The 21,367-nt window shown below is 39.6% G+C and overlaps 1 protein-coding gene and 1 long non-coding RNA gene across 2 annotated transcripts; one reads left to right on the top strand and one right to left on the bottom strand.

Moving 5' to 3' along the window:
- Window positions 1-5,455: 5,455 nt before the first annotated feature.
- Window positions 5,456-10,955, top strand: LOC123758672 (uncharacterized). Its single transcript, XM_045743208.2, has 3 exons — window positions 5,456-5,555; window positions 8,636-8,999; window positions 10,675-10,955. Exons 2-3 carry the CDS (start codon window positions 8,641-8,643, stop codon window positions 10,838-10,840), a joined length of 525 nt encoding a protein of 174 aa, XP_045599164.2. The 5' UTR covers window positions 5,456-5,555; window positions 8,636-8,640; the 3' UTR covers window positions 10,841-10,955.
- A 6,946-nt stretch (window positions 10,956-17,901) lies between these two features.
- Window positions 17,902-20,172, bottom strand: LOC123758671 (uncharacterized). Its single transcript, XR_011230069.1, has 2 exons — window positions 19,557-20,172; window positions 17,902-19,498 (listed from the first exon to the last, which is right to left on the bottom strand). It is a non-coding gene; the product is annotated as an uncharacterized lncRNA (long non-coding RNA).
- Between the last annotated feature and the right edge of the window lie 1,195 nt (window positions 20,173-21,367).

Genomic DNA, 21,367 nt, shown 5'->3' on the forward strand with positions numbered 1-21,367 from the left:
ACTACTGGACTAGGTTCTATCTCTCCCGTTAATAGTAGTAGTGTTAGTAATAGTCTTACATAACCTTTAAATAATAACTTTTTAAAACAAGCCATTGTTGTTGTTACTGAAGATTAAGCCACCCAAGTGGTGGCATGGGCATGAACAGCCCGTAAGATACCAATGACTCGGCTGTGCCTTGTATATCCCACTATAGGGAAGATCGTCAAGAATGAGTGATTACCCGGACACATCACAAGTCACCATTGACAAAACATATATATATCGCATCACATCTCCTATGCCAGGTGAGTAAGACGGGCTCACCATAGCCCGTGCTACTTGGAACTTTTCGTTCCGAGTAGCTGATGCTAAGAACAAAACACACGAGAATGACAAGAGAGTTAAAGACTGTAACAAATATGCGGTTTGGGAGAGAGACTAATGGTGCAGATGTGAGCGAGGCCTTGAGGGCAACAGTCTTGTCGCAAATTCACCTCTAGATTGTCTGTAGACGATTTCAATAGTTCTTCTACCTCAGTCTCGCCTGGAGGTCAGCCTTCCTTGGTGACGGCTGGTCTGTGGTGTTCCCGCAGCCCCACACACCCGCAGCCCCACACACCCGCAGCTCCACACACCCGCAGCCCCACACACCCGCAGCCCCACACACCCGCAGCCCCACACACCCGCAGCCCCACACACCCGCAGCCCCACACACCCGCAGCTCCACACACCCGCAGCCCCACACACCCGCAGCCCCACACACCCGCAGCCCCACACACCCGCAGCCCCACACAACAACCACAGCCACACTTGTCCAGTTCTCTGTTGAAAGCGTCTACTCTTCTTCCACCAATATGTTATATTTTTGTTGGAAGGAAGTCGAAGAGTCGTGGACCTGTGATGTTAGCACTGTTTTCTGATCGTGCCTATGGCGCCCACACATTTCATTGGATTTTTATACGCTGTACAGGATTGGAACATGAACTTTCCATTTATACATTATGAAATCTCTCTCTCGTCTCCGTTCGTTTCCTGTTTGAGTGTTTTCAGACAGTTTCAGTAGTTTAAGTACTTCTCCAATACAAGGCAGATATTAGAATACAGGATCTCTGTATTTTCCTGCTGTACTATCTCTCCTATCATGAAGGGAGATGTGAAGACTGAACAGTATTCCAGGTCTTTGAAGCGTGCCATCATTGGTGTGGCGTCCCTTCTTCTCAATGTTCTCATTATTCATCCCATCATTTTCCTTTCTGTTGGCTCTTTTGTGTTCTCTAAGTGTTAGGCCTGCCTAACTTAGGTAAAAATCGACCGATGTTAGATAACAGCTCAAGTAATCATTCAAATGTGTCATGATCTCAATAGGCTATGAAGATATAGTGAAGAAATCAACATAAAAACTCTTTAACTAATCAGGTGCGACGAATCTTGCTTTAATAAGCCTCGTTGGGCACACACACACACATGGAGGTGACGGAGGCCAAACCATCAGTAGTTTCAAAGTGTTATACGACAAAGTACTGCGAAGACAGGACAACACGAGCGTAGTTCTCATCCTGTAACTACACTTAATTACACACACATACCTCTGACGGTTGAGAGGCGGGACCAAAGAGCCAAAGCTCAATCCCCGGAAGCACAACAAATTTATTGCCCCAATAAATTTGTTAGACATATTTAATGAGCATGACTGGAACGTTCAATGAATTTATTAGGCACGTTGAAAGTGAAATGAGACACTCAGCGCAGAATGAGAAACTTCTAATACGAACTGGATCAAATATTTTGGCCAATGGAAAGTGATGATGACAGCAAGACTCCGGGGAGATTGCGAGACTCTTGCTAGTGTGGAAGAACAGAGGCAAAGGCGCTGAAATATCTTGCAGTTGAAATCTACTCTCGGCGGTAAACAACGCGAATGAATAGGTATCGAACATCTGAACCCCGTTTCGAATCCCGCTTCACCATTAGACTTAATACACACAAGGTAATTTTAAATGACCATACTAAGTTTTAACAAACAAGTCTGTCATCGGTAGTGAAACGTGTCGTTCGTAGCCACCATAAAGGAAATGACCATTAAAGACAACGTAAATGAGGCTTCTGGGGCTAGAATTTATGATGCGGTTGCATTTCTAGACAGCTTGTGACAATGGCGGCAGAAATATGACTGTTATTGTACCGTACCGTGTTGTCACGCCTAGGACCGCAGACACACGCTGGTCACGCTCCATAATGACCGACAAATCCAAACCCGAGTGAGCGTGAGAATGGTGAAACAGAATTACATAGATACAGAAATATTAATATCAATTACAGCCTATTGAGAGCTGGACGGGAAATGTTGTTGATGGTGTCATGACAGCAACAGTGATGATGAAGATGGTGTAGCGGGAACCGGGTCTATTTGAAGGCTATCGAGGACTGATTGTGAACGTCGGTGGTGGTGATTGATGGAGGAAGGGGGGGACGATGATGGTGGTAAATGAGTGTGGTAATTGCGACATTGGCCATCAAAACTACCGATGGCAAGATAGAATTGATCACACGCATACATGAACGCTCACACACAATTTAGAAATCACTCCGCAAGCACAACTAGACGAGTACACACACACACACACACACACACACACACACACACACACACACACACACACACACACACACACACACACACACACACACACAGACATCTCCAGCAAAAGCTGGAGATGCAGGCAGGAGTGAAAGGGAAGGTACTCCATTGGATAAGGGAGTACCGAACTAACAGAAGACAGCGAGTCACTGTGAGGTGCGAGGTTTCAGATTCGCGGTGTCACCAGTGGAGTCTCGCAGGCTTCAGTCCTTGGACCTATACTGTTTCTGATGTATGTAAATGATCTCCCAAAGGGAGTAGAATCGTTCCTCTCATTGTTTGCTGATGATGCAAAAGTTATGAGCAGGATTAAGACGGAAGATAGTATGAGGCTACAAGATGACCTAGACAAACTGAATGAATGGTCCAACAAATGGCTACTAAAGTTCAACCCCGGTAAATGTAAGGTAATGAAACTAGGCAGTGGAAACGAGGCCAGACACAAGATACCGAATGGGAGATAAAGCCTTTCATGAAACAGAGAGAAAGATCTATCAGTTGATATCACATCAAACTTATCTCCTGAAGACCACATAAAGCGAATAACATCTGCGGCGTATGCAAGGCTGGATAACATCAAAACCTTCAGGAACCTGTGCAAGGAATCAGTCAGAACCTTGTATACCGCATATGTAAGACCAATCCTGGAGTATGCGGCTCCAGCATGGAGCCCGTACCTTATCAAGCACAAGACGAAGCTGGAAAAAGTTCAGAGGTATGCCACTAGACTAGTCCCAGAACTAAGAGGCATAAGTTACGAGGAAAGGCTGCGGGAAATGCACGCAACTCCAGCGTGGCCTAGTCGGATAGAACATGTTCTTAATCCGGATAGACCTGCGTTCGAGCCTGTCGCAACGGTTGCAACTACAGGGCACAGATAGATGTTTGTGATGTTCTCTCCTGTAGAAGCTTCAGTTTCGATAGATTCTCTGGATAGCCGAAGATTGATTGATTGAAAGATTGATTGACTGAAAGATTAATTAATTGATTGACAATCACGACACTGGAAGACATAAGAGTAAGGGGAGACATGATCACAACCTACAAAATTCTCAGAGGAATTGACAGGATAGATAAACTGTTTAACACTGGTGGTACGCAAACAAAGGGACACAGGTGGAGACTGAGTACCCAAATGAGCCACAGGGACGTTAGAAAGAACTTTTTCAGTGTCAGAGTAGTTAACAGATGGAATGCATTAGGCAGTGATGTGGTGGAGGCTGACTCCATACACCATTTCAAATCTAGATATGATAGAGCCCAATAGGCTCAGGAATATGTACACCAGTTGATTGACAGTTGAGAGGCGGGACCAAAGAGCCAGAGCTCAGCACCCGCAAGCACATGTAGGAGAGTACAACTAGGTGAGTACACACACAATACAAGAACTATGCAGGTGAGATACCGTGCAAACCACTGATGTTGATTTATTACAAGACCATATATGAGAAAGGATCATAGGCGAACCACCTGCAGGTCCAAGGTCAATTCCGCGACTGTCCAAGTGGTTGGCCACTATTTCGTCCGTCCTATACCAAATCCTTTTATCCTCATCCCTTCCAAGTGCCGTAGAATCGTATTGGCTTCTTATTTTCTCCTGGTAATTACCTTACCTTACCTTATCTACCAGTTAGAAGACAAATTTCATTCCATCAAGAATAGGGACAATCAGGAAACATCAGAGACTGGTGTCACTGGCAAGAGTACCATGCAAGAACATGAAAAATCAATAAAGCCATGACAAACTGTGCATTTTGAAACTAAAACACCATCTGGGATTAACAAAATATCTAACAAATGCAAAATTGTTTGTTTATACACATTGTCAACTTGTATTATAATTACTGTATATGACAGCGTGACTTTGGGAAGCGAGCTGGGTAGACTGCATTTTCTTACATTGCCAGAACTTAAACAACTGTCAAAGAATTGCCAGAACTTAAACAACTGTCAAAGAATTGCCAGAACTTAAACAACTGTCAAAGAATTGCCAGAACTTAAACAATTGTCTTTGACACTATCCAACACCCGAGACTAAAGTCTAAATTAAAACGCTGAAAATAAAGCCTAATAAAAAGTAAACTGAAATTGGCTGGGAGTACGACAGTTTCTTGACGTTGGGACACCTAGGAGGACGGGCAGAGTTCCCGCAAGTACTGCAGATTGTATTTATTTATTGTATTCGTCTATTGGACGGAGGACCAAGGCCTTGTGGTCTGCTAGACAAGGGTCCGTGTCCCATGTTCTCTGCTAGACAAGGGACCATGCCCGTGTTCTCTGCTAGTCTGGGGCTCTACACACCGGGGCCCACCTTCACTACAAGGATTCACTTACGTACTATACAGTACCCTGAATGCCATGGAATTGTTTCCATGCGCGCGTGCTCGCCTTTATGTTTACAAAGAATGAGCTGCAGCTCTCTTGGATCGAGTCCCGACTGTTATTCGATTACTTTGATACATTAATGTTCTCACAGGTTTCCATAATTACACTGAAATCACTGTACCGAGCCTGCATGAAAGACCTAGCGTCAACTGCACTTATCAAACCAGCACCCTCACGCCAAAGACAATAATTATATATACAAAAAAACATGACAGAGGGTCTGATTAAAACTTTGCCATATTGCGTATTTATATGTTCATATGAATGCGTTCATTTTGAACACAAATATGGAGGTCCGAACTCTGCCGTCCACCAGCGACACTGACGCAACTCAAGTAATATGGTCACACCAATGTAGGCGATAATGCCGTACACGATGTTCATGACTGAAGCAACACTGACTTTCGTTTTGTTGCCGAAGGTCAGTTTCTGTACATGGCGTAACCAATGCAGTATATATATATACGTCAGAGTGCGTCAATCGTCAGTACAGAAGCTAACTGTAGCTCCAAGTGCATCGCTCAACAGTGCGATACTAAGCTCGTCTTTGGTAAGTAGTTGGATAATACATGAAAGGTCTAAGATTCAGAATATCTAAAATCACATTGAACTCGGAACATCTAAAAATTTCAAATTCAAATGTTTATTCAGGTAAAGTACATACATACCAGGTGTGATACAAACATTGATGGATTTATAGATAGAGTTAATACATACAATGCCTAAAGCCACTATTACGCAAAGCGTTTCGGGCAGGAAAAACACTAAAGACTAAAACTTAATACTAATTGAGATTAAAGTATAAAATGTGTTGAGAAAATATAAAAAAGGGGGGGGGAACATGGCAGAAAAATAGCAAAAATACAATTTGATCAACAAATAGCATTGTTTAAAAATAGCAGACATGGGTTGACATTTTAGGGGTAAGGTAGGTTACAGGGAGTTAGTGAAGTATCTCAGTATCTAAAATCACAATGAACTCAGAACATCTAAAATCAGAATCTCTGAATTTTGAATATTAGAATTCAGAATGTGGACTTTGAATTTCAGAATTCTGTGTACTTTTTAGTTTATGGGAGCACCTTGACTAGGATAACTGGTATGTTTTAAACGTAGCGGGGAGTCCTGCCATGAATGCCAGAAAGACCGTCTTTCACTTAATATTTGGTTATTAAACGTTCCTAGTCTTCGATATTGCTAAGTAAGCCTTTGTAGCTATAAAAAGAAAATTCCAAATATGGCTATATGGCACTGTTAAATAATATTAATGAGTCCCTAAAGGTCATTCACTAGAAGAAACAAAAAGAGGAGTGATGTCACAAAGGAATCAAATGCTACAAAGATTTAAAGAAACAACAGGAAAACAAAAATTTCCCATCATTCTGAAAATTTGGACATTGTCCTCAACTGTTGTGGGGTTGCATTATGGGATGGGTCAGAGGGATGTCGATATAAGTCTGTGTATGTTATACATACACAGACTGCCTAGCCCCAACAAAATTAATTACTAAAATATGATCGAGTGGAAACGAAACGACGAAGTTCCGACACCAAGCCATAGGTCCCTGTGGCACATACGTAGCCTAGTCAGACCCGGCCGCTTTTATCTTAATTAATAGTTTCCCAATCTTGACGCCTACTTTTGATAATTACTTAGCTCAATAACTTACTACCACTTGCTATACTTAGGGTTGGTTAGTGGGTGTTTTCTGTGTCTCCTTGAAAATGTCTTAAGTAACCGAATATTTCTGGTTGTCCTGATATTAAGAATCATGCAATTATTGAACAAGTCACAGAACCCAGTGTACCCCGGCCAGTGTGACCGTACCACTTGGGTGTAACGTCACAGACTATAGTGTACCCCTGGCCACTATGTATTTGCAACGAAACAAGTCTTTACAAATGAGTAGATACGAGGCTTCGTGTTGGCTATGTGTAGATACGAGGCTTCGTGTTGGCTATGTGTAGATACGAGACTTCGCGTTGGCTATGTGTAGATACGAGGTTTCGCGTTGGCTGTGTGTAGATACGAGGCTTCGCGTTGGCTATGTGTAGATACGAGGCTTCGCGTTGGCTATGTGTAGATACGAGGCTTCGTGTTGGCCACATCTGGTGTAGGTGATGATGATGATTGTGCACTCCAATAGGAGCAATTCAAATGGCGCCGTCATCGAAAGTTTCGGCCACAGCTTCTGCAAGTGGTAACTATGTCTAGAGAACTATTGATACCTGCTGGTGGGATCATTGTCGTGATATTAACCATGGTAACGGTTATAATCACTATAATAACTTTCCTTAACTACCATAATGTTACGAACCTGGTGATTACTTGGTCATCGCAGATGGTGTAGGTAGAATATATTCATCCCATCTCAGTTTGCTACGTATGATTTGTATCATACGTAGCAAACTGAGATGATCACAAAAACACTGATCCAAGTATTCGGACAAACAACAAGTAAAAAATAAAGAATGCTAAACGCGTTTTCGGCTTAAATCGCCCTAATCAGAACAAAGTAGAATGAAGATGGAAACCTGATTGATTGATAAAGATTAAGCCACCCAAGAGGTGGCACGGGCATGAATAGCCCGTAAATGGAAACCTTGTTGGTCAGACCTTATAAACCCGCCAGGGCAAATCACCTGACCACCAAGAAAAGGCGAAGGAACGGAAACATAAGAAATTGCCCCAAACGAGCGCCTATTAATATCCATAACTGGAAGATATATAAAAATGCCAAACAGGTTAAATGGATGCTATATTGTATTGATGTGCTATATTGAAGCTTATATGGGGATCCAACTTGTACATACCAGGGCTCACATTAAGGCTGTTGGTACAATGTTTGATCAGAGCAGACTATCACATTTCGTTCAACGAAATCCTTACTTTTAACAATACAGTTTGCCCCTCTGAAGTCGATAAAATGCTCGCATAAACTGGAATGTAAATACAATGCACTGGAGTGCTGGGCTGTACGAATAGCATATGAATGTTGTTTTAAACGCAAGGAAAGATATTTACCAGTCTGGCCGATGTAAACCCTTGCACACTCATTACAAGGGATGGAGTACACACAACCTGCTACAGACGAGGGCGAGTTCTTAATTAACAAGGACTTAACTGTATTATAATTTTTGAACGATTTTTTTAAGTTTTTTCAGGGCTGGGGCAAGATGTACTAGACCATCAAAATATGCTAATACGAACGAGTTTTTCAGTTCTGGTTTAGACTTGGGAGCTTGTTTGTAGAACGTCTTTTTTGCTTGACCAAACGCAAGATCCAAGACTGATTTTAGGCATTTTAACTTCATCCCAATTTCAAATATATTCGTTATTCATCAAAAAATTCCGGCTCTATGCTTTTATTATACATCACAGGGGTTCTATGCTAATACCCTCAGATATAAGTGAAGTGTGATAGGTCTAGATAAATAATTTAACCTGTGTCAAGCACGAGCCTATTTCGAAGAGCGGAGGTTGCCCGAAACGCTATGCGTACTAGTGGCTTTAGGTATTGTATGTACTACCTCTATCTTTAATCTAACAATGTTTGTACTGTAACGCTACAACTATGTATGTACTGTTCTTAAATAAATTATTATTATTATAACACAACTCTCCCACAGCTACCATGGCCACTGCGGGTACCATCGGGCTCACCATAGGTGCGGGAAGTGCGGCCGCCGCTGCCGCCGTTGCTGTGGCTGCCGCAGGCGCTGTTGGCATAGGAGTTCTGGGAGCCGCGGCGCTACGACGGCGCAGCAGAAGTAGAAGTGGCCAGCGATATGGTTATGGCAGCCGGAGGACCCGCAGGGGGCGCGGTAGAAGGTTTGGCCGCCAGGTGAAGAGGGACTCGGCAGAGGAGCTGGAGGAAGCACTCAACAGTATCCGTAAGAGTGACTTGACCGGCTGTGGCAAGAGGCTGGTGTGTGAGCTCGCGACCCGAGACAAACTCTCAGTCGAGGAGATGGCCATTCTGCAGCTCTTCGGGTAGGTCCCTCTCTACTTTCCAACGCTTGTTGGTTTATTCAGCCAAGGTGACGGGTAGCTCACTCACACGCGCATCAGGACACGTTGTCAGATACATCACTTACACTGCTATGTATATAAATTACACGTTTCATGTAGATAATTCTCCCATTTATACTACCCATTCTCCATTACATCAACAAACCAGTGATAAAAAATTAAGCACATCCAGTTTCAGAGTTTTTAGCGTCAAAAATTTACTTCCCAAATGTTATTCTATTATATAGCCACTTCATCACCACACATTTGTTATTAAACTGTCAAACTGAACAGCTAATGCTAAACTGACCCATTAATAATACATGACTGTGTAACAGACTAGGCTGTTGTAAGAATTATCCAGAGTGGTTTATCGACAAAAGAGAATGGGAAGCTGAGCCGCATGGTGACCTGACCCCCAGGGGAATTCGCGGTGGAAATAACCGACGCTTTGTTCATATCTGCGTATAATGAATCATCCTATAGTATTCAGTAATTTAGAGAAAATTAGCCTTTATTCATTTTTATTAAAATTGTATTGTATAATAGTACTGGATACAATATCAAGAGTATTCTAATTATTGAGTTTAAGTCACCATCAGTGACGTCACGAATCAGATCTAACTTTTAAAGCGGAGTGACCGGCGGTCACTCCAGTTGTTTGTTTACAGTTGGTCATCAGGGGTTGACAGGTCTACTATTTCTCAAAGTTTTAATAACCATTTTTGTGATCGGGAACAGCTCTGCCGTTAGATGTTTGTAATTTAATTCAGTAAAATAATTCAACCAGTCTGGATCAATTAAGTACAACAGAGGTTAATTGTTATAACTTAAACCTTGCTAGTAACTGGGTAAGCGATGCGGAAGGATACAATACTCTGTCTGGGGTAGTCCAGACAAGGAAAAAATTAGTGTGGTCACGGAAGCAACTGGGAGAGGTCAAACATCTTACCTCTCCCCAAGACCAGCCAAGACATCTAGCTGGTCGCCCAAGGTATAGTTGCTATGGTTATGTATAGAAATAGTCTCATTTGCCACTCAGGTCAAGTAGGGAGTGTTAAAGTGATAGGGAGTGAACATTTTTAGATTTTGTTTTAGTTTTTCTTTTAATAAATTAAATTTGTTAATATTTTGCATTTCATTATTTCCATGTGTTTTATGTGTAAACTTGTCCTGGTCACGTGGTCCACACGAGGCAGAGTTGTATTGGGCGCCGATTCTAACATCGAATCGGAATTATCATTACCGTGTAATTTATTCCACACTCAAGGTCATCGTTTATAGTGGGGATCAAGCCCCTAGGTTGATTAATTAGCGTGATCGATCCAGACCTCGATCATTGCTCTTGTATTACTGGTCTGGTGGTGGCAGCAGAGGTGACTCTAGGGTTTTGTTCAGAGCTTAGGTCACGTCATACTGGGTGTAGAATCCTAAGTCGGTCAATCGTCTTAGGACCACGTGGCGTGGAGTTGGCTTTGGTAAAAGTTTTGGAGTCCCTTGGTTTAGAAATAAAAGTAAGAATACGGGTAGAGGGAGTAGAAAGAAGGAAGTAAAGAGAGAGGAACCCTAACCTGTGTTACAACTGGAATCAGTATCCAAGCTATCAGAGCCCCCACACAAAACCCTGGTATTCATTGCAATTTCGGTATGTTTTCAGGCCAACGATAAAACCAGGTGAAGGATTTTTACCTCCGGGAGCGACAGGAGAGTATAAAGCGGCCAAGACGTATGGAGAATCGGGAGGAGACTGTGGCCAAGCCTTCCCGGCCTGTCCTTACAACGGCTCCCAGCTCATGAACATCGTTATGGAGTACCTGCCGTGAGCCATCACAATGCCAGCAGGAAAACTTTATTCCAGTAACAATGAACCAACGCTAGATCAAGGTTATCAACGTTTGTTCAGTGTTACTCAAACCAAGTTTTTTTGACCGGACGGGTTGCAGCCTCGTCTACCACAGCCTACAGCACACCGAACAAGAGCACACGACACTAGAGCACATAGCACCTTGGTACACTTAAGTTTTATTGGGATGTTTACTACCATTATTGTAAGTTTATAACAGATAAGTGTCACGTTCCTGATTCCGCGCAGGAAAACGCAACCAAAGGCAACAGCCCTAGGGTACAAATCATGCCCAAGTAACTTAATCAACGAACGATTATCAGAATCAACGTTGATTCATTGTTGCATGAACGTCGTACTGTCACCCTATGGTGGAATTTCTTCCCAATTCTTTACGCCCACAGTAAATTGCACCGATTTTTGTATTACAGAAAAGTTACAGCATGTCAGGTATGTTCGATTTGCCGCTGAAAGATGTTTTAAATGTGATCAAGCAGCGCAGATACCTACACAGGTAACCTGCATAACTACCTTAGCTATGTAACAAAGGCTATACAGGATAGGCTCATATTAGAAACCCTGAATAATCTAACCGTTTGCATTTACCTGCCAAAATCATATTTAAAAACAGTTTGTGCAATCTTGGCCCAGGGGTTGATATCTAACCTTATTGCGGACAACATATGCGCTATTAACATTTATATAAACGGAGGATAGACGTCATCAATATTGAATCTATCCTGCCAGAAGCCTCACATCCTCGCTGTACCTTCGAATTGTAGGCTGCGACCCCATTTTATAATCCCCTCCACAAACTCGTTACCATTTTTCCATGTATAATAACTGAATGTTATTAATTAGTCAATGTGTTTCCAAAGATACAATGTAAATTATGTAGTGTTATTAGTGATAATAAATACATAAACTAATGTTCTCGTAACTTCCTTCATAACTCCTCTTAAAAATGTCTTGAAAAGCTTAATAAACTCTGCTACTTTATGGAAAAGATCATCAGGGAAATGTTGAGACCTTTGACAAGCCGCCGGCTTCCTGTCCTCATCAATGCCACTAGTATTAGCCGCCCTCCGGTAAATTCAAGTAAATAAACGAAATTCAAATGATCAAGCTAATCAGCACTGGCTTACTGGCCTAGTTAACTCATCAAGACTAACTTGCTTAGCTAAATATGTTTTAGCTTTTAGCTTTTAGCTAACTTAGCTCCAATATGTTTCTGTGAATAATACAATTTCTCCCACCCTACCCATCAACATTGGTGTTCCTCAGGGCAGCATACTTGGCCCTCTCCTCTTTCTCATCTACATTAATGACCTTCCAAATGCCTCCCAACACCTCAAACCAATTCTATTTGCTGACGACACAACCTTCATTTACTCCAGTCCTGACCCTCTTGCTCTAAATGCCACAGTAAATACTGAGCTAAATAAAGTCCATCTTTGGCTAACTGCCAACAAACTCACCCTTAACATTGACAAAACTTTCTATATTCTGTTTGGCAATAAATCCTCTAGTCATATAAATCTCAAAATAAACAATACCCAAATTTGTAACAAATTAGATGGCAAATTCCTTGGCATTCTCATTGACCACAAGCTGAATTTCCAGGGACACATTCTAAATATATCAAAAAAAGTTTCAAAAACTGTGGGCATTCTTTCTAAGATCAGATATTATGTACCACGCCCTGCCCTGGTGACTCTCTATTACTCCCTTATCTATCCTTATCTCAACTATGGTATTTGTGCTTGGGGTTCTACTACCCAAAATCACTTACGTCCTCTAATTACCCAACACAAAGCTGCTATTAGAACAATATCCAACTCTGGCCCCAGACATCACTCGGTACCCCTACTCAAATCTCTGAATATGTTAGATATTAAGTCTCTGCACATTCTCTCATGTGTATTATACATATATAAAACGCTAAACTATAATGCCAATCCTGATCTTAAAAGCTTCATAGAAGGTTGTAACAGAACCCATGAGCACCACACCAGAAATAAATACAGTTTTGATATTCCTAGAGTACGTCTTAATCAAACTAGAAATGCTCTGCAAATCAAGGGGCCCAGAATGTGGAATGACCTTCCCAACCATGTTAAAGACTGTACCTCTCTCAACCAGTTTAAGATAAAAACTAAACACTACCTAATAAATTCCCTGTAATCTACCTCACTCCTCTATTGTCAACCCATGTCTGTTATTTTCTTTTTTTTTTAATCAACACTGTTTGTCAACCTATTGTATTTGTGCTGCTTTTTCAGTCATGTTCCCCCTTTTTTTTATCTTTATTTGTATTTGTTCTCAACACTTTTTATTCTTTATGCTCAATTAGTATTAAGTTCTAGATATTAATGTTTTTCTTGCCCGAAACGCATTGCGTAATAGTGGCTTTAGGCATTGTATGTACTAGCTCTATCTATATATCAATCCATTAATGTAACATCACTTGTATGTATATACCTTACCTGAATAAACATCTGAATCTGAATCTGAAATGAATTGTGGGGTTCAGTCCCTGAGCCCATTATGTGCCTCTGTAACCCTTTCCACTACCGCCCACAGGATGGGTATGGGGTGCATAATAAATGAACTAAACTAACTGATGGCCACTTTTCCATAATCTAGTACCTTTTTCGCAATACTTGTATTAGTTCATTGCACCAGTAATGTTCATTGTCTACATAAACGAACTACCAGAAGGAATACAGAATTATATGAACATGTTTGCTGAGGATGCTAAGATACAATTGGGAATATAAGATGACTGTAATGCCCTTTAAGAAGATAAAATTGTATGGAGCAACACCTGACAAATGAAATTTAATGTGAATAAATGCCACATTATGGAATAATAGAAAATAGAATAATAGCCTATCTACAAATAATAGCCTATCTACTAATGGAATAATAGAATAATAGCCTATCTACAAATAATAGCCTATCTACTAATGGAATAATAGAATAATAGCCTATCTACAAATAATAGCCTATCTACTAATGGAATAATAGAATAATAGCCTATCTACAAATCTACAAATTATGTGAAAAAGCTTTAAATTATTCTGATAAAAGAGATCTAGGGGTGGTTCTAGATAAAGTGTCACCTGAGGATCATATAAAGAGCATTGTGCAAGGAGCCTATGCTACGCTTTCCAATTTCAGAATACTTTTAAATACATGGATGACGAAATATTAAAGAAATTATTCATGACCTTTGTGAGACCATAGTTGGAATACACTGCTGCTGTATGGTGCCCATATCTCAAGATGCACATCAATAAACTGTTAAAGGTGCAAAGACATTCAACAAAATGGCTTCCGGAATTGAAAGACAAGAGCTACGAGGCGAGGTTAGTTGTTAAATATGCCAAAGCTAGACGATAGAAGAAAAGTAGCTGATATGATCACTACATGCACAATAGTAATGAGAATTAACAAAATTGATACAGAAGAATTCTTAAAATTTTGAACCTCTAGAGCAAGAGTTAAGATAAGGTGCCGAAAGAACATTAGAAAGTTCAATTTTGCAAACAGAGTGGTAGACGGCTGAAACAATCTAAGTGAGAAGGTGAGGGAGGCCAAAACTGTCAGTAGTCAAAGAGTACTGGGTAGACGGGACACCACGAGCGTAGCTCTCATCCTGTAACTACACTTAGGTAATTACCTGACGTATGATGGAAGGCGCTGAGGGTGGGTCAGGGCAGGCACTCGTAGGTGAGAACGTGTACTCACCTAATTGTACTCAACCAATAACCTAACCACCTACCCGTGTGTGGGCGGGTGGGTGAGGATGGACACAGGCTTAAGGTTGGTTAGGTGAGGATAGGAGAGTAAGGATGGGTGACGGAGTGCACGTGTCTACTGCCGACAATAAACGCGGGCTCCACCGTCCACAACAAACGCTAACACCACAATGCAGCGGCAGCAACACTCCAAGGTTGTGTTCGAACCTTCATTCCCGAACAATGCTTCAGTGACTGATGTTCGAAACCGCGCCTCTTTCTAAATTCTTCACCCACGAAACCTAAACTAAAATAATTTAGCTCATCATTAAGACATAGCGCCGGCGGGTTCATGATGTGTATGGACAAAATAAAGACTATCCCAATTGTTAATAGTTCATTGTACATTTGTCAGTTTAATTTAGTCCGAAGCAATGATTCGAGACAAGTCATTCACATCCAGCCTGGTACTGTAAACACTCACCAAACCAACGTCATCAAAACACTTTACCTAATATTGTCTAGAACTATGCATAAAACCGAGTATATAATGCTATTAATTTATATTTGACAAAACAAGTTTTTACACCTTATAAAAGTTTCATCCTTTAACTGGGTTGTCAAGTAGTGACGTCAGCGTGTCCTCAGGGTGGAGGAGTCCAGTGGGATTTCCAGAGATAGATTAATCTCAAAGAAAGTATGATTATATTGGACTTTCTCTACTATTATCTTTAAAAAATTGTGATTATTTTTACATTTACTTATTGCATAGATAGGCTATTATTTCAAAGTTACTATAATTGTTGAATTATAAAGGGAGGTGGGGGCTCCTCGCCAACTTCTGGTGGTTGCAAATTAAATGCAAATTCGCCCTTCACTTATGGTAAAGGAAAGTCTACTTGGAAGGATTCAATTTACATGAGATTAGGATTAGGATACAAATATATCTGGCAATACGGTGTTGATGTCAGTGAAAAAGATAAGGAGTGTAAATTATGTAGTATGCCGCACGCCCACACCTTAGAACATTATGTATTAGTGTGTCAACTTATTGATAACTATAGAAATAAGGAAATAAATAATGTACCACATCAAATTGTTTGTATGTGTGATAATGGTGTGATAGACAGTATACTTAGGAGCTACAAGAATTTTGCCCCAAGAGTGTAACAATTAGATGCTGTGCTTACTATATTAACCTGCAATGTTTAATGGGATTCTTGTAATGTTAATTGTCTATTTGTACTTACTGAATTTGTGCGCCCCTTGAGGGACTTGAAGTAGAGGGGGTAGAAAAAAGGATCAAAGACCATGATCTGTGCGAAATTCTCTAGACAGAAAAGTATCTCCTCTGAGGAAATGAACCAAGCATCAAACAACATCCCCCCCCCCTGAGAAACAGAATTCACACAGCATCAGCTAACTACTTCCATCACCAAATGTGGAAGCAGCAGCCCCACCCCCCAGAACCACCCAGCAACACTAGATCCAAATTCTGAAAACTGTAGAAACTGCAGCAAAGAAAACAGGAAGCCGGCAGAAGACACCAACCTACCCAACCCAGAACGAAAACACAAAATAACTGACCCGGGGCATCCATATCTGCTCCAACCCACAGAACAGCCGTGCAGCGGCAACCGCCTCACCACAAATGTTTTGCAGTTAGCAAAGTGTTTGCAAAACAGCAAAATGTATTTGCAAAATAGCACCGTCGAAAAGCAGATGCAATTGGTACACAGAGTATTAACAGTAAAGACCCAAGATTTTTCAACACTCCATCTACACACAAGTACAAGTATCCGACCTCTCAAGGTGTTCAAGAGAGAAAACTTGATAAAACACCTCCAAAGGATACCTATCAGCCAGTACAATTCAGAATGCTCACTACTCTAGCTTCCATTATATCATAGAAAATCCAAAATCCAAACTAGATCACTAGTTCTGATCTAGGGATCAGAATTAAAGATAATTTAAAAAGTAAGTTAATCAATTATACATTTACTATTATGAGTATCATAATTCAACCATTTCACTTGATGTTCAAATGTCAACATTATTTCAGAATCGGTTACACCACACAAGAAATTGAGAGCAACTACAGCTGACTGGCCCTGAAAGTTACACAAGTTGGAAAACACCAATACATCAACCTTAAAAGTTCACTCACCAGTCTCTGAGACAGTTATGTAAAAGAGGAGGGTGTGGTACGGCTGGCAGACTGTCTCCCCCACCCGGCCTGATATATATATGGCTGTTCTCCTAATGCCTCAAATGTACAGTTCCAAAGATATACAAGGAGGAACCGGGAACCAAGCTCTGCCTACCACACCTATACAGCTGCTTGACCGATAGAAACAACAACCACCTGCAATTAACAGCTCGGCAGAAGCAAGGTCACCTCACACAACCTAACTCCTACTCAACCTTTGAACACAGTCTTGAAATGTGAGACTTTTATAATTGCTAAGGACCGACACCTTGGTGCCACCAATATCCTGTGTAACTGACAGACTCTCTCTGTATGTGAAATATTAAATAAAACCATTTATGGTGTTACGGTACCAAGATTTCTCAAGGCTTCTCTATTGAAGAAGTGGATGTATTTGTGGTATCTAATAAAGTATATTGTACATATTTTTTCATTGAAGGAGCATTTAAAGTTAAGTTTTTATTTTATTGCTGGAAGACTAAACTAAATGGTTTCAGGATGGTTCTGAATACATATTTTTTGATCAGCACTGTAAATGGCCAACACTGCTTTTTATGGGGTATCGGTGGAATTTATTGTCGCATAGGCTGTACCTTATTCATCTACAAGTGGGAATGTAGTAAGCAATAATGCGCTAAAATAGTTTTTAAGCCGTTGAATTGAGTGTCTGCATTATTTTGTGTATGCAGTACATCTGGATGTAAAGGGGCTATATAATTGTTTTCCTTAGGAAATGAGATACTCATAATACTTAAATTTGATTATGTTTTGTTCAAATGTATAATGGTCACAAAACTTCAAAATATACTGCAAAAATTTCCTCCAAACTGACACATTAGTTTAACTTTACTGATCAGAGGGTCCCTGTAGTACAATCGGGTTCGTTCTCGAAGCACAATCAAGAATTCCGGGCAGGACAGAAATGGTTGGGCACATTTCCTTTCACCTAATGCCTCTGTCCACCTAGCAGTGCATAGGTACTCAGGAGTTAGTCAGCTTGTTGTGAGGTTGCATCCTAGACGGGATCAGTAATTCGGCCGGGGGGGGGGGGGGGGTAAAGATATAGTATCAAGGATATAAAAGAACAGCAAGCTATTGCTTTTATTAAAAATAACAGGTCTTCAGATTCTGAAGACACAGAACTATATGCAAAGCAACCATTATTAAAATGATTAAACACATTATAAAATTAGAATGCAATAAGCAACAATATTCATTATAATTAGTGAACCAACCACTAATTATGAATTAAATAAATAAGAAGCTGTCATAATTCATCTTCTTGCCCAAATTTCCCCTAATAATATTTCAAGCATACTAGATATATTAGTGGCAGACCTTGCACTAAGACACTTGGTACCTCGCAGGTAAGTCCATGAGGTCGTTTTTGGGTAAGGGAACATTTTCCGCCACAACAATTTCAACAATTGAATGGTTTCTGATATTAATGTGAAGAATTGTCTCCAAACACATCAGTCACTCCTCATCTCCACACATGCCACAATAGTTAATGCATCAGTAACGCTTGAAACATATTTTAGACAATTCTGAATTTAGGTTTTGCTATTCTATTATGATGATAATCTTCGAGTCTAGGATACATGGTCTTTATTAACAGTCAAATTCACTTTAATTGTTATGCAAATTTAAATATCTTTAAATTTAACATGCATTAATATCTCATGTTTAATGTTTCATTCCATTACAATAATTTCATTTTAAGAGACACTTAACATCACAGTCTAAAGAACAATGGTTAACTAAAATATTCAAAACATTGTATCAGCATCACCTACACATAAAACACTACTGTATTTAAAAAGATAATACAGTAATTTAAAAAAAATAATAATAAAAATAATGTGTAAACACTCTAATGTTGAAGATTTCAGTATGGTTTTGATTTACTAAATTACACGGGTATCATAGGAATTTAATTTGGGCAAAAAGTCATGAGGAGTTGGGGCCTTTTGGGAAAAAGGGATCAATACATAATTCTATTGGGATAACAGCTCTGTAAGTACTTGGTTCTCCACTTATCAGGGATTACAGAGAGGATATGACATTTATCTGAGATCAGAGGTCTATGTAGACTGGGTTATACAAGTTTGAGATACAACATGTTTACATAGGATTGTTTACAATAAGATGTCAGGCTCACGGGCTACACTGGGAATTGCCCCGTTACCTAACTGGGCATCTCAAAGGTGCGTTTAGCAGTCCATTTTCACAGGGGTTACTTTTATGTGTCTTTGACAAATTCTAATACAGTTAGTGGGTTTTATTTTTTAAAGCTACATTTATATCCATTCCTTGGGTTTGTTATGGGACTTATGGTAAGTTATTAACAAATCATCTATTAATTTCAAATATAATTTCCAAGATGTTTATCAATAACAAAGATTGTGAAAGTGTGGAAACTTTATGAACGAATAAAAGGAGTTCAGTCATTATGAAAGACTAAACAAATTAAAAATCAAGGGAACAAGAAGGTAGGAAGCATCTAAACATGCAGAAGTAGCAGTAGCACCTTACCTTAAGATGCAGACATTGCAGTAATTGCACCTTAAGATGCAGACATTGCAGTAATTGCACCTTAAGATGCAGACATAGTGATAACACCACACCTTAAGATGCAGATGTAACAATTGTACCTTAAGATGCAGACATAGTGATAACACCACACCTTAAGATGCAGATGTAACAATTGTACCTTAAGATGAGACATAGTGATAACACCACACCTTAAGATGCAGACATAGTGATAACACCCACACCTTAAGATGCAGATGTAGTAATTGCACAACATCAGAATACTTGGTAGGAGATACTGCCACAGTGATGCTACACAATAATGTGTGAAAACTTAACAATGCACCATCAAAGTTAGAGACAGATAAATATATAAAGAGAGATATGAAGGCAGAAATAGAGATGAGAAAATATATATATATATATACATATATATATATATATATATATATATATATATATGTCGTACCTAGTAGCCAGAACGTACTTCTCAGCCTACTATGCAAGGCCCAATTTGCCTAATAAGCCAAGTTTTCACGAAATTGTTTTTCGACTACCTAACCTACCTAACCTAACCTAACCTAAGTTTTTCGGCGACCTAACCTAACCTAACCTATAAAGATAGGTTAGGTTAGGTTAGGTGGGGTTGGTTAGGTTCGGTCATATATCTACGTTAATTTTAACTCCAATAAAAAAAATTGCCCTCATACATAACGAAATGGGTAGCTTTATCATTTCATAAGGAAAAAAATCGAGAAAATATATTAATTCAGGAAAACTTGGCTTATTAGGCAAATCGGGCCTTGCATAGTAGGCTGAGAAGTGCGTTCTGGCTACTAGGTACGACATACATATATATATATATATATATATATATATATATATATATATATATATATATATATATATATATATATATATATATATATATATATATATATTATATAAAATTGCATACAATTGTACTAGAAGTGGATATATGTACAGTACTGTATATAATTTCCTCGATAGTGTGGTTGACTATATATATATATATATATATGTCGTACCTAATAGCCAGAACGCACTTCTCAGCCTACTATTCAAGGCCCGATTTGCCTAATAAGCCAAGTTTTCATGAATTAATGTTTTTTCGTCTACCTAACCTACCTAACCTAACCTAACCTAGCTTTTTTTGGCTACCTAACCTAACCTTACCTTTAAATATAGGTTAGGTTAGGTTAGGTAGGGTTGGTTAGGTTCGGTCATATATCTACGTTAATTTTAACTCCAATAAAAAAAAATTGACCTCATACATAGAGAAAAGGGTTGCTTTATCATTTCATAAGAAAAAAATTATAGTAAATATATTAATTCAGGAAAACTTGGCTTATTAGGCAAATCGGGCCTTGAATAGTAGGCTGAGAAGTGAGTTCTGGCTACTAGGTACGACATATATATATATATATATATATATATATATGTCGTACCTAATAGCCAGAACGCACTTCTCAGCCTACTATTCAAGGCCCGATTTGCCTAATAAGCCAAGTTTTCATGAATTAATGTTTTTTCGTCTACCTAACCTACCTAACCTAACCTAACCTAGCTTTTTTTGGCTACCTAACCTAACCTTACCTATATATATAGGTTAGGTTAGGTTAGGTAGGGTTGGTTAGGTTCGGTCATATATCTACGTTAATTTTAACTCCAATAAAAAAAAATTGACCTCATACATAGAGAAAAGGGTTGCTTTATCATTTCATAAGAAAAAAATTATAGTAAATATATTAATTCAGGAAAACTTGGCTTATTAGGCAAATCGGGCCTTGAATAGTAGGCTGAGAAGTGAGTTCTGGCTACTAGGTACGACATATATATATATATATATATATATATATGTCGTACCTAGTCTAGTAGCCAGAATGCACTTCTCAGCCTACTATGCAAGGCCCAATTTGCCTAATAAGCCAAGTTTCATGAATTAATTGTTTTTCGACTACCTAACCTAACCTAACTTTTTCGGCTACTTAACCTAACCTAA

Source organism: Procambarus clarkii, chromosome 31, assembly GCF_040958095.1.
Source record: "Procambarus clarkii isolate CNS0578487 chromosome 31, FALCON_Pclarkii_2.0, whole genome shotgun sequence".
NCBI classification, from domain to species: Eukaryota; Metazoa; Arthropoda; class Malacostraca; order Decapoda; family Cambaridae; genus Procambarus; species Procambarus clarkii.

Bases quoted from the DNA above. Each gene is read 5' to 3' on its own strand.
- LOC123758672 (XM_045743208.2), top strand. From the start codon at position 8,641: ATGGCCACTGCGGGTACCATCGGGCTCACCATAGGTGCGGGAAGTGCG. The intron at 9,000-10,674 runs GTAGGTCCCTCT...GTATGTTTTCAG, and splicing joins GCCATTCTGCAGCTCTTCGG to GCCAACGATAAAACCAGGTG.